This window comes from Rhinoderma darwinii, chromosome 7 (genome assembly GCF_050947455.1).
Source record: "Rhinoderma darwinii isolate aRhiDar2 chromosome 7, aRhiDar2.hap1, whole genome shotgun sequence".
NCBI classification, from domain to species: Eukaryota; Metazoa; Chordata; class Amphibia; order Anura; family Rhinodermatidae; genus Rhinoderma; species Rhinoderma darwinii.
The window spans coordinates 36582725-36596447 of record NC_134693.1 but is presented as its reverse complement, the minus strand read 5'-3'; the positions used below and the strand labels follow the sequence as shown (position 1 = coordinate 36596447).

The window sequence follows — 13723 nt, the reverse complement described above, 5'->3', positions numbered from 1 at the left end:
AGCTACCTGTAGAGCCACCTCCTCATAGAAGTCTCTCAAATTTGCCGCTCACATTATGCCCAATGTCGCTCCTCATTTCTTGTAACGTTGTCAAAAATAACTACACATTGGCCGTGATGTCAGAAGTACACCCAGTAGTAGGGCCGACTCACTGAACTCACTGCAGGAAAAGTGGAGTGCGTTGGAGCTTTTAGGGTGTGCTGTTGGCGTCATGCCACGTGCGCAGTTAACCTTTTGACGATGTCACAAGGAATTAGGAGCAAGGTGCTCGTATGCCGGGCATAATGTAAGCAGCGCATGCACGAGACTTCTATGAGGATAACTGTGTCGTTTACATAGCATGGCAATGTCAATCATGAGCCAGGGGGAGGAGTTAGGCTTAGATTTCAAGAGCAGGAGCACTTGCAGGGAATTGGACCGCCCAAGTGGCACTTCCAACCTAATTTTCATATTTTAATAAAGATAATTATCTAAGCAAACAAGGTAATAGGAAGAAATCGAAAGGTATGTTGGCACATGCTTTCAAAAGACGTACAAAACGCTGGTACCAGTTTGTTAGGCCAAATTTATCTGAAAGATTCCCTTTAAGAAAGAAAAAATTAGCCTGACACGGTGATTGACTTTTACAGGAGATTTACTCATTTGAGGAATTTAACTGGAAACACAGAATTGAAAACATGATTGATTAGTGTTTGTGAACCCAGCAGCACAGAGTGATGGAACAGATTGGGAAAGTTTTGGTAAAACAAGCATTGAAACCAAAATTGTGCTCTGTCAAAGCACCATGGACTATAAAATGAGGAGCAATCTGTCAGTGTCAGATTCCCCATATATCCAGTAGTTCCACCTGGCATATTGCTGCAGAGTTACTATTGCTCGCTGTGTGAAGTTCTCATCATTAACTCTAGGAACACTCTGTTAGCTCTTAGCTTGTCCATCAAAAGATTTAGATGTTCATAGCCAACAGGTTTTCTGTTATAAAATCTCTCCTGCACTCAATTGTAGAATAGTGTGTATGTACAGTGAATGTGTGTGTGTGTGTGTGTATATATGTATATATATATATATATATATATATATATACAAACCTCTAACATTGAAATTGCAACACCAAAAAGGAAAAGCGGGACTCATCGCTTAAGAGGATAGACTTCCATTGCCATCTTGCTGTGCATCATGATAGCCTTTGAGGGTGGTGGCGTGTGGTCAATGGAACACCTGTAGCTGGACATCTGGCTCATGTCCCGATGTTGTGCAAATGCCTTCTGATGGTTTGTGTTGCCCTTGGCTTGGGATGTGATGTCTAATTTCACATGCAGTACAGAATGGATTACTATGCACCACTCTTCCAATCAGATGATCCACCCCTGCAGAGGTTCGCCTCCGTGCACCTCTTGCTGTCATTCCCATTTGTTGCTATTCTCCCAACCTCCAGGACACACAACGTTGAACAGAGCTGACATCTCGGCCTAGGCGCAGTCTGCCGGACTGATAAAACAAGGTCTCTCAGTTCAAGGATTCTGTCCCTCTCGGTTTGCAACAAGCAGCGATAACTGGCACTTTTATGTGCGGTGCCTCCTGTTCAATCATCCCACACCACTTGATCCGATTTTTGATGTGAAAAAAAAACTTTCAACCTGGCTTTTATGCCCCCCTTCCCCACACATGCCGCAGATTGGAGGTAGGTGCTTGAGAATTTGATCATTTTCAGATCTTAGTGACACCTGCTACCTTCTCGATCTGCATAACCTTACTGCTTGCCCTCCTTGGTGTTGTCATTTTAACGTTGAGTTGTGTGTGTGTGTGTGTGGGTGTGTGTGTGTGTGTGTGTGTGTGGGTGTGTGTGTGTATGTATGATACATATATATATATATATATATATATATTGTAAGGGAATTAGGTAGCGGGACAGTCGTCTCCTGGGGTAGACGGGCACTCGGTATCAAACACGCCAGTAAATTTCAGTCCGCACAGCAAAGATGTGGTACTACTGGCCTCAGCCAGTTTTATTTACAGGTTGTACATGAATAAAAAGAAAACAAATAAAAGAAAACTCTATGCCTGTCCGGCACTAACTATACAGTCATGTATCCTAATACCTGGCACCATAAACCATGCAGACCATACAACCTGTTATGAATGCAGTCGGTTTGCTCTCACAAGCTCCTCTCCCAAGGCTGAGAGAGAGTGTGACTGAACTTCAGCCTTTTTAAAGGGCTATCACACCTGACTCCTGATTAATAGCTAGACAGCCCAAGACCAGGACTGTGTGGATGGAGTGGGGACCCGCCCATCTCTCCCCACTCCAACAACCAGGCCCTTTTCCAGGTTTTAGATAAAACCTATTGCAGAGTGAGAACCACATTCTCTGCTGAATTTAGTGCCTGATTGTTTTCAGATAGCAGAAGACAGAAATCTTGGGGAAATATAGACCCTATCCACAACCTCTCCACATGGTCTGTCAAATATAAATATATATATATATGTCTGGGTGACCCCAAACTTTTGAAAGGTAGTGTGTATGTATGTATATATATATACACTACCGTTCAAAAGTTTGGGGTCACCCAGACAACTTTGTGTTTTCCATGAAAACTCACACTTATATCTATCAAATGAGTTGCAAAATGACTAGAAAATATAGTCAAGACATTGACAAGGTTAGAAATAATGATTTTTATTTGAAATAATAATTTTCTCCTTCAAACTTTGCTTTCGTCAAAGAATGCTCCATTTGCAGCAATTACAGCATTGCAGACCTTTGGCATTCTAGCTGTTAATTTGCTGAGGTAATCGGGAGAAATTTAACCCCATGCTTCCAGAAGCCCCTCCCACAAGTTGGATTGGCTTGATGGGCACTTCTTGCGTACCATACGGTCAAGCTGCTTTCACAACAGCTCTATGGGGTTGAGATCTGGTGACTGCGCTGGCCACTCCATTACAGAAGGAATACCAGCTGCCTGCTTCTTCCCTAAATAGTTATTTCATAATTTGGAGGTGTGCTTTGGGTCATTGTCCTGTTGTAGCATGAAATTGGCTCCAATCAAGCGCTGTCCACAGGGTATGGCATGGCGTTGCAAAATGGAGTGATAGCCTTTCTTATTCAAAATTCCTTTTACCTTGTACAAATCTCCCACTTTAGCAGCACCAAAGCGACCGCAGACCATCACATTACCTCCACCATGCTTGACAGATGGCGTCAGGCACTCTTCCAGCATCTTTTCAGTTGTTCTGCGTCTCACAAATGTTCCTCTGTGTGATCCAAACACCTCAAACTTCGATTCGTCTGTCCATAACACTTTTTGCCAATCTTCCTCTGTCCAATGTCTGTGTGCTTTTGCCCATATTAATCTTTTCCTTTTATTAGCCAGTCTCAGATATGGCTTTTTCTTTGCCACTCTGCCCTGAAGGCCAGCATCCCGGAGTCGCCTCTTCACTCTAGACGTTGACACTGGCGTTTTGCGGGTACTATTTAATGAAGCTGCCAGTTGAGGACCTGTGAGGCGTCTATATCTCAAACTAGAGACTCTAATGTACTTGTCTTGTTGCTCAGTTGTGCAGTGGGTCCTCCCACTTCTCTTTCTACTCTGGTTAGAGCCTGTTTGTGCTGTCCCCTGAAGAAAGTAGTACACACCGTTGTAGGAAATCTTCAGTTTCTTGGCAATTTCTTGCATGGAATAGCCTTAATTTCTAAGAACAAGAATAGACTGTCGAGTTTCACATGAAAGCTCTCTTTTTCTAGCCATTTTGAGAGTTTAATCGAACCCACAAATGTAATGCTCCAGATTCTCAACTAGCTCAAAGGAAGGTCAGTTTTATAGCTCCTCTAAACAGCAAAACTGTTTACAGCGGTGCTAACATAATTGCACAAGGGTTTTCAAGTGTTTTCTAATCATGCATTAGCCTTCTAACACAGTTAGCAAACACAATGTACCATTAGAACACTGGAGTGATGGTTGCTGGAAATGGGCCTCTATACACCTATGTAGATATTGCATTAAAAACCAGACGTTTGCAGCTAGAATAGTCATTTAGCACATTAACAATGTATAGAGTGTATTTCTGATTAATTTAATGTTATCTTCATTGAAAAAAACTGTGATTTTCTTGCAAAAATAAGGAAATTTCTAAGTGACCCTAAACTTTTGAATGGTAGTGTGTATGTATATATATATATATATATATATATATATATATATATATATTACTGTGTATTATGAGTATATGTTATAACCACTTTTACAGGGCTGTAAAATAGAAATGTTTTCTCCCTTCTATAAGTCCTCTTTTATTAAGGATTTGATGAATAAAGTGGTTTAATTCAGATCCAGATTGGTGGTTTTCATACAGGAACTTGTCCCATGTCCTGCCACAGTACCGTATCTCTATTGGGTTTATGTCAGGACTTTGAGTTGGTTAATCCTTTTATTTCTTTCAGTTTTTTTCATAGCCTTTTGGATATAGAAAGGGGTCTTTCTGCATACCTCGATCATGCTTCATACTGCCAATTGATGAATGGATTGTCTCTGATTTAGATCAGAATTCATGATTGTGGCATAGTGCTCATGCCAGAGACGTTGTGGTCACTATGTAACTTTGAAAATGAAGTTCATAAAACATTGACATCTGGATTCAACAGGTGTTTGGAAACTGATTTCACCTGTAGGAAGTGGTTGTTGTGTATTATAGTTTATTTATACCTAAGGAGACAATATTTATTATTACATATGTGAAAAAGAAGTTGGATAATTTTGTTCCTTGAAGCTTCCTTCACGCACAATTTTTGTGTGGCATTTTTTGGCCAAAAAACGCATCTTATAAAAAAATTAAAGTCTTTTTGGGGGGAAAATGGTTAATGAATTTTATTATGCCATTTAATTTTTTTTTACTAATAGTGTGTTTTGCTCTGAATGTGTTGTGTTTTTTTTTTTTTGAGGTGGCATTTTTCTTATTGCTAATTATGTGATTTAGACATCGTGTGACGTAAAGAATCCTCTTTGCAACACATGATAAATTCTGGGAAAATGCCACCAAAAACGCCATTAGAAAACGCAACACATTGACACTTGCATTATTTTGAAGAGGCAAAAAACCGTATGGAGATTTAAGGGAGAAAAATGGCACACGATTTTTGAAAGAAGGACTTGCTGGGCTTTAAAAAAATAAAAAATCCACTGAACCAAATAATGCAAGACAAAAAACACAATGTTTATGGTGTGTTCTTTATTTATCCATTAACTTCCAGCTAACATCTGGCCACAACGTATTTTACTGCAAAAAAAAAATTGTGTCAAATAATGCTGCAAATAAGTGCCAATTTAAAAAAAAACGCTGTATGCAAAGCCGTTTTGGAGGAGAGTGACACTATGTCATGGAAAAAACTGAAGAGGCTGCAGTGATCTGCTGAGTGCCATGTCTGCTTTGTTCTTGCTTTCTCGGGGTACTAACTATCACCCCACCACTTACGCATTAATCGCGTACCATAGGGATATGCCTTCAATAGTCAATGTCAGCATGGGCAGAATATAACATTTTACATAATGTTCCCAACTTGGATCAATAAATATGCTCTGCATTTTTTTCTTTGTCATTGTCCCCTACATGCTAGTTTTCTAGAGGTTTTCGGACCGTATTTTAACTGATGCCCCACCATTTAGGGAAAGCAGTAGTGGTTGCACACTCAACCCCAATTCACTGATTGTGACTAATGAGTAAAATTTTAAAATGTTATTAAATAACTTGCTAAAATCAGGGGTACAGTCACCACTGTGAAAAAAGCCCACCGTGCTAAATTATAGAAAAAATATATTAAATATACTTCATTAACTGATTCAGTTGCGAACCCTCCTAAATGAGTATATTAAAGAGGCTCTGTCACCACATTATAAGTAGCCTATATTGTACATGATGTGATCGGTGCTGCAATGTAGATTACAGCAGTGTTTTTATTTAGATAAACTATCATTTTTGACGGAGTTGTGACCTATTTTAGCTTTATGCTAATGAGTTTCTCAATGGACAACTGGGCGTGTTTTACTATATGGCCAAGTGGGTGTTGTGGAAAGGAGTGCATGACGCTGACCAATCAGTGACCAATCAGCGTCATACACTTCTCTCCATTCATTTACACAGCACATATTGCTATATCGCTATGTGCAGCCACATAAACACACTATAACATTACTGCAGTGTCATGACTATGAATATACATTACCTCTAGCCAGGACGTGATGTGTATTCAGAATCCTGACCACTTCTCTGTGATTTACAGCATAGCAGGCGTAGTCTCGCGAGATTACGCTGTAAACTGTCATTTACAGCGAGATCTCGCTGTGCTGTGCTGTAAATCACAGAGAAGTGCAGAGAAGTGGTCAGGATTCTGAATACACATCACGTCCTGGCTGGAGGTAATGTATATTCATTGTCAGGAAATTGCAGTAACGTTAGTGTGTTTATGTGACTGCACATAACGATATAGCTATATCGCTAATGCTGTATAAATGAATGGGGAGAAGTGTATGACGCTGATTTGTCAGCGTCATACACTTCTCTCCACAACGCCCACTTGTCCATATATTAAAACACGCCCAGTTGTCCATTGAGAAACTCATTAGCATGAAGCTAATATGGGTCATAACTCCGTCAAAAATGATCGTTTTTCTAAATAAAAAAACTCTGCTGTAATCTACATTACAGCGCTGATCACATCATGTACAATATAGGGCACTTCTAATGTGGTGACAGAGCCTCTTTAAGATATATGAGATCAAAAGACGTTTAGACATTGGTGTTACAGCGAATAGAGCCCATAACAACACTGGAGCCTGCTGTTACCGCTCCTACGAACCCCAGTGCCAGGGTAAAATATCAATAACGCTGTCACCTACGCTAGAAATCCCATCTCATTACTGACCCACACTCAACCCCTTAGTCAGTGCTGTGCCATAGTCATCACTGCCCCTCTTCTCCCACAGCTACCTACTATGTATGTGTTTAGAGACCTTTATGATCTCTCATAACTGATATATTTCAGAGCATAATAACACAGGTGGAATTGGCAATGAAAGCGCATAATGCTTCAATGCTTAATAATTCTGGCAGCTATGGGAGAAGACAAGCAGTGATGTCCTCCGTGCCAGATTCAGAAAATAGCTGAATGCCACTTACTGATGGGTTGGGTTTTGACAACCGCTGCCGCTCTTCCTGAATTGTGGGCGAGCAGTTTCTAAAAGGAGGCAGCAGGGTGAACTATTGCCCCAAGGTCTCCTGCACACGGGGTGGAAATGCTGCAGCATATTACAATAGCAGCAAAGTGGATGAAATATTTGTTTTATAATTAAAAAAAATGACAAGTCAGAAAACATTCACTGTGACAAATATGCAGTAACAAGATATCTTGAAATATGCATTATTTACTAATGTGTAACATATGAAATGATAATTCCTTAGGTCATGAATAATGCGGCTACCATATCATAGTTAACAAATGATTAAGTGTAGACTTTGATTATCCATATACTTAAAGGGGTTTTTCGGTCTTTACAAATTTTGTGCAGATGACTTAACTGCAGTAAGATTAGTCACGTACTAATGTACTGTCTGTAGCTGAAAAGCCTCTGTAAACCCGTCTCACATGCAGTTACATGACCATGCTCCTGGTGCTTATATCCTGACTGTGTAACATTCCGTACACAACACCTGGTTATATTCCCTCTCCCCCTCCTTGTAGCATAAGATGTCACACAGCACATTCCTCTTATCTCTACTGATTTCTGCTCTCACCCTCCCTCCCTGTCGTTGGAGGGAGTCCGGTTTTACATGCTGGGCAGCAAAAAGTAAAGACAGGGAATAATTACAGCATTACCTTACACCTTACAATAAAGGGGCATGAAAACAGCTGTAAATATAGGCAATGTCTGTATGGGATAACTGTATTTCTGTACATAGGAATCCCGCTCAAAGCAAGCCCTAGCAAAACGAAAATAACAGTGCTGCACAGAGCTAGGCAACATAATAAAAGATAACTACTTATGAACTAAGGTGTTACCATCTAATAACAATTCAGACACATATAGGTACTTTTCTGTGTTCTTCGTAAGTTCGGTTAACCCTTTTAAGTTTCAGTTCAATGATCCTACATCTATAAAACTGTTTCTACTCTAGTGCAGTACCTTATGCTTGTTATAGCAGAGAGTAGTCTTGATCCAACACCAGAGGACTAATGTCTAAGTGTACTGGCATTGAATTCCTCCTCTTACCAAACCTTCTCTGAAAATCGAGACTGTGGCTGCTTTAGAGTATTATCTGTCTTGCATAGTAAAATCCAATTTAGTCTATAGGGCATAAGATGTATTGTGATGGTTACAAATATTGCAGCTTACTGATTCTATTGTACACTAGGTTGAACTGGTTAACTGACCTGAATAGCACTGTCTCGCTGATTCCAGAGCGTTTTTTTCATGGATCCCGCTGCTCCAGAGTTATAGCCTACTGTAGTGTTGGCTCACTACATTTTCATTTACTGTAGTTAGCCAACGGAGTGGAGCTAGCTTCCCTGCCTCTGATGCTGACCAATCAGCGCAAGGCAGCTTGAGGGTAGTACACACCTTGTTGGCTAACTACAGCAAAATGGCATTGAGGAAGCTGACAAAACTGGCCATATCTTTGGAATGGGTGTCCAGAAAAAAAAAAGAAAAACTGCACTGGAATTAGGGAGACCGCGCTATTCGGGTCTGTAAACCAGTTCAACTTATGTGACCTAGTGACAGGTCCTCTTTAACCTGAGACGGTCTGTTGAAGTCACTCACATCTATAGATAGAAAAATAAAGTTGCAGTCACATAACAAGTTGCATTGTGGGATTTGCCTTAATAATTGCAAAATGGCAGAAGTGATGTGTAGCTCAGGCCTTATTCAGTTAGTACTGAACTATGTCTGAAATAAAGTGTTGAATTTATTTTTTATTTTTGACTTCACCAATCCTGTCTCACTAGAAAGTACAAGTTTACTTTATTCAAAGTTGTTTGAAAAGGAGAAAATTATATATATTTGCCCAGCATGTTCTCCCCAGTGGATTTGTTGGAATATATAAAATTACCTTCTAAAATTGTTAGTTTATGCCAGTGATCATTGCGGATGAAAAAAAAATATAAAAAATCATTAAATGGACTGGAGCTCAGAATAAAAATACCATGGGAATAATTCAGCCTTTTTTTTTTTGTTTGTACATTGTACATCAACAGTAACCAAATGCTGATTTTTGTCGCAGCTGTAAAACATGTGTACTTTTTTACTTCCGGATTTTTTTTTTTTTACACAATACAACACATAAAAAGTGGGCAGTTTTTACACTAGTCAATATATCCATAAAAAGCCTTATCACTTATCTACTTGGGCTGTGTATATTGGGGGCAGGTTTAGCATTTATCTCTTTATGATCAGAGGTTTAATGAAAGTTAAAACCTCTATTATAAAGCTGGTGGCAGATTAACAATGGTTGATGGAAACCGCTCACCCCTCCCTCCTCCCCTGCCCAGTGCAGTGACTTGAGGTGATTTACACATGGCAGAGCATGCCCACAACATTCATTGACAATAAGTCAATGAATGTCTCAGTGGTTAGCACTGTTGCCTTGCAGTGTTGGGGTCGAATTTGCCCAAGGACAACATCTGCATGGAGTTTGTATGTTCTCCTGTGTTTGCATGGGTATTCTGGTTTTCTCCCACACTCCAAAAACATACTGATAGATTAATTTGCAATTTAGATTCTGACTGAGCCCCAATGGGGACAGGGACTGAAGTAAGTGATGACATGCTTTGTATAGCGCTGCGGAAAATATATGAATAAAATAAATATGTCATTGAGTCATTGTCTGATTTCTGAAGCTGCTTTTCAGAGCACTGAGCAGCGGCTCAGGTAATATGGCTGCCCCTATTATCACATGGATAATCTAAACAAAATATACAGGGGTATATTACAGAATAATATACAAACAGATATACAAAAAAAATCAAACCATATCATATTATATTCTCTTGAAAATATTAATTTCCTGTATTTAAATTTACACTGTGTCCACTCTGGAATTTAAAGTGGTCCAAGGTTATTACGCGGTAAAACGACTTCCTACCCCAACAATCCTGCTCTTAAACGCTAAACATACAAAATGCACCAAAAAATAAAAACAAATTCCCAGCAATTCTTCCCTTAATCTCCTCCTTTTTCTTATGATCTTTTATCTCGTATTGTAACTAATACTAAGAAATGTATAAAGAATTATTATATATGTGTTCCAGGAGATCACCCACCCCCACTTCCTCCTCACTGTTATGTGTCTTGCTGTAAAATAACTGGCTGGAGCAGGAACCTCCCTCCTTTACCCTGTCTGCAGTAGGACACACAAATTGTTCCGCCTCACCCCTTTGCTTTGACCCACCCCCTCAGCCCTTCACCCAAAAATGCAACAAAACAGTAGGAAATTAAACCATGTGTTCTCTGCCGGATTTCTACAAGAACATGCAGAAGAACCTATTCATTTTTAGGTTTAGTGCTTATTTAATTCAGGTTTGGAAAGAACTGTAAAAGTAATGGATTAGAGGTTATCTATCAATCTAGCATTATTCTGCACTAATTTTGCTTAGTACCAGATTAACAGATATTACCGACCAATGGTTCCAGATTATATCTAGACATATAATAAAAATGTTTGCAATATGATTACCGTATATTACTTTGTTATAAGTAATGATGGATTGTATCTCGCATTGTTTTCAGAATATTTTGACACTTAACCCACGGACTCCTGCTCATGCAACTTTACGTTCTACATCATTGAAACAGCAGGATAAGAAGCACTGGAAACGGAATCTAGACAGGAGTTGTTCTGTATGTATTGCATGTATTTTCTACTGTATTTGTGGTGTCCACAATCATACTTGTTGCCTGATGTTTTATGTATACCGCGTATACCGTCCCAGGGTTAGACATGCCACATGTGCCCAGTTGGTAGGTTGGCTGCCTGCCATCTTAAAAGTCGCTTCCCATTGTCTATTAGATTGCATGTAAGGCAGTGGGCTGAGTTTCATGGCTCACAATTAGTGAATTGTTAGAGGCAAATATTGGGATGCTCTTGTGGCAAGCTATTAAAGAGGTTTTCCCCATCATTACAACTGATGGCAAATCACTACAAATAGGAAATCCTAATAGTATATGATGGGGATACCCCTCGAAGAACAAGAGGCACATAAATTGTTATTATACACGAGCGCTCTGCTGTCTTTGTCGAGCTCTGCACTGCATCCTTACTTCATGTCATAAAATACATCAATTATTAATTTATTATAACATGTATTATGCTATCTTAATTTAGAATACAAAATGAGGACTAGAGTTAGAGACCTTAAATTCAGGCTTCAATTGTACTTCATTGCTTATTGTCTCATAACAGTGTTTCTCAACCGTACTCCTCAAGTCCCTCCTACAGGTCATGATCTCGGTATTCTCCCAGGGATATGTTTAAATGGTGACCTGCTGTTAGGGTATGTTCACACGGTTTATTTTCAGCCATTTTTTGGGCCGCAAATGCCCCGTAAAATGGCTGAAAAAACAGAAGTGCAACGCCTCCAATCATCTGCCCATTGATTTCAATGGGAAAAACTGAATTTCGTTCCGATGTGGCGTTTTTTTACGGGCCGTTTTTCGTTGGGTCAATAGAAAAACGGCCGCAAAAAATGCATCAAAAAACGCTCTGCTTTAAAAAGGCTGAAAATCACAGGCTGTTTGCCCTTGAAAACAGCACTGTATTTTACAGCCGTTTTTTGTTTAGCGTGTGAACATACCCTTAGGGTATTGGAGGACTGCAGTTAAGAAACAGAACTAGATGGTATTATTGGCCCAAAAAAATCTGAAAAGTTTCTTGTTTTCTTATTAACACACATTTTCAATGGGTTTTCCAGGACTAAAAATTGATGGCCTATCCTTTGTTTCATGCAGGAAAACCCGCCAATCAGCTGTTGTGCGTTGCAGTACCAGGCACAGTCACAAGTGTGGCTCTCTCTTAATTTAGGTTTAAATTAAGAGAGAACCATGCTTGTGATCCCCCACGGGCCCATCCCACCAATCAAGTGCTGATGGTCCATACTAATGATAGGTCATCACTATTAAAGTCCCCAAAACCCTATTAGGTATATTACAATCGTAAAAATGGCTGCTGTGTTTCAATTCTGACCCACTTTTAATATCTCTGGTTGCTTCCAGTAAATGCAAATATTCTTGTTTGCATCAAGAGGCTGAAAACCTGCACAGGCCTTAGGCTGCGTTCACACGTGTCATTTGTTTGCTGTAGTTTTAGTGTAGGTAACCGTTATAACCCTGGAGTGCAGCCTGTTTAGTTCACAGAAGATTGCCTAGACTGTTTACAATTGTAGCAAATCCTCTTCTGTGACCCTCTTCAGCCTCTTGGTATAATCGAGAATGTTTACATCCACTGACAGCAAGCAGTGATGTTTAAAAATGTTGAAGGAATTGAAACACCTGCATGACTAGAACAACAATGCTGACACAGACTGTTGCGATCCGCCACAGGTTTCATGCCAGTCTGCTGATGGACCATGCAGGGCAAGTGCTACAGACTTGACATTCCCCCGTAGTTCTGTAGGTTATTAGCTTGCTCCTGGCTTTAACTAAAATGTAATATCTTTTTCTTTTTAATCCTATTCTGACCGTGTAGGGTTAAGAGATACAAAGGATATAATCATAATATTAATTATGCTGGACAGGGTGCATAGCAATACTGCCCCCTCATAGGGATTTCTAGGGAGGCACATAGAATATTGAAGCACCTTTCAAGACACATTTTAACCCCTTAGTGACCAGCCTATTTTAGGCCCTAATGAGCAAGCAATCTTTTTGTTTTTCTATAGTCTTATTCAAAGAGCTATAACTTTTTTTTTTTTTTCCATCGACATAGCTGTATGAGGACTTTTGTAGGATTAATTGTACTTTTTGATGGAACCTTTTTGGGGTACATATCATTTTTTTATTATCTCTTATTACATTTTTATGCGTTTTAGGGGGGATTCACACGAGCGTGTATTCGGTCCGTGCGGGCCGCGTGGTTTTCACGCGGCACGCATGGACCAATACAAGTCTATGGGGCAGTACAGACAGTCCGTGCTTTTTGCGCAGCGTTTGTCTGCTGCTCAAAAAGCGCGACAGGTTCAATAACTCTGCGTATTTCGCGCATCACGCACCCATTGAAGTCAATGGGTGCGTGAAAATCACGCGCACCACACGGAAGCACTTCCGTGGGATGAGCGTGATTCGCGCAACAGCAGTGAAAAGGATGAATGAAAACCGAAAAGCACCACGTGCTTTTCTGTTTCCGAACATCCAAACGGAGTGTCTTTGCGATGAGCGAAGCCGGACAAGCGTACCGAACTTCACCGGGTTCGGCCAAACTCGTTTTGGCCGATCCTGGCAAAAAAATTATCGGTACGCGACGTCGGGAGAGATTCACTGTGCATGGTGCTGAAAGAGTTAAACTGTTTCAGCACCATGGACAGTGACTTGCGATCCCAAAATACATGAACCTGTAAAAAAAACCGAAGTTCTAACTTACCGATTACTCCTGTCTCCTTCCTGCAGTCCGACCTCCCGGGATGACACTTCAGTTCAAGTGACAGCTCCAGCCAATCACAGGCCAAGCACAGGCTGCAGCCAATCAC

The 13723-nt window shown here is 40.2% G+C and overlaps 1 protein-coding gene across 3 annotated transcripts in view; it reads left to right on the top strand.

Moving 5' to 3' along the window:
• DPYD (dihydropyrimidine dehydrogenase) overlaps positions 1-13723 on the top strand; it is a 751325-nt gene that overhangs the window by 39913 nt on the left and 697689 nt on the right. For all 3 annotated transcript variants that reach the window (XM_075833172.1, XM_075833173.1, XM_075833174.1), the window contains exon 2: positions 10773-10883. In XM_075833172.1, the coding sequence (XP_075689287.1) occupies positions 10773-10883 (111 nt within the window). The remainder of the gene's footprint in view (positions 1-10772; positions 10884-13723) is intronic.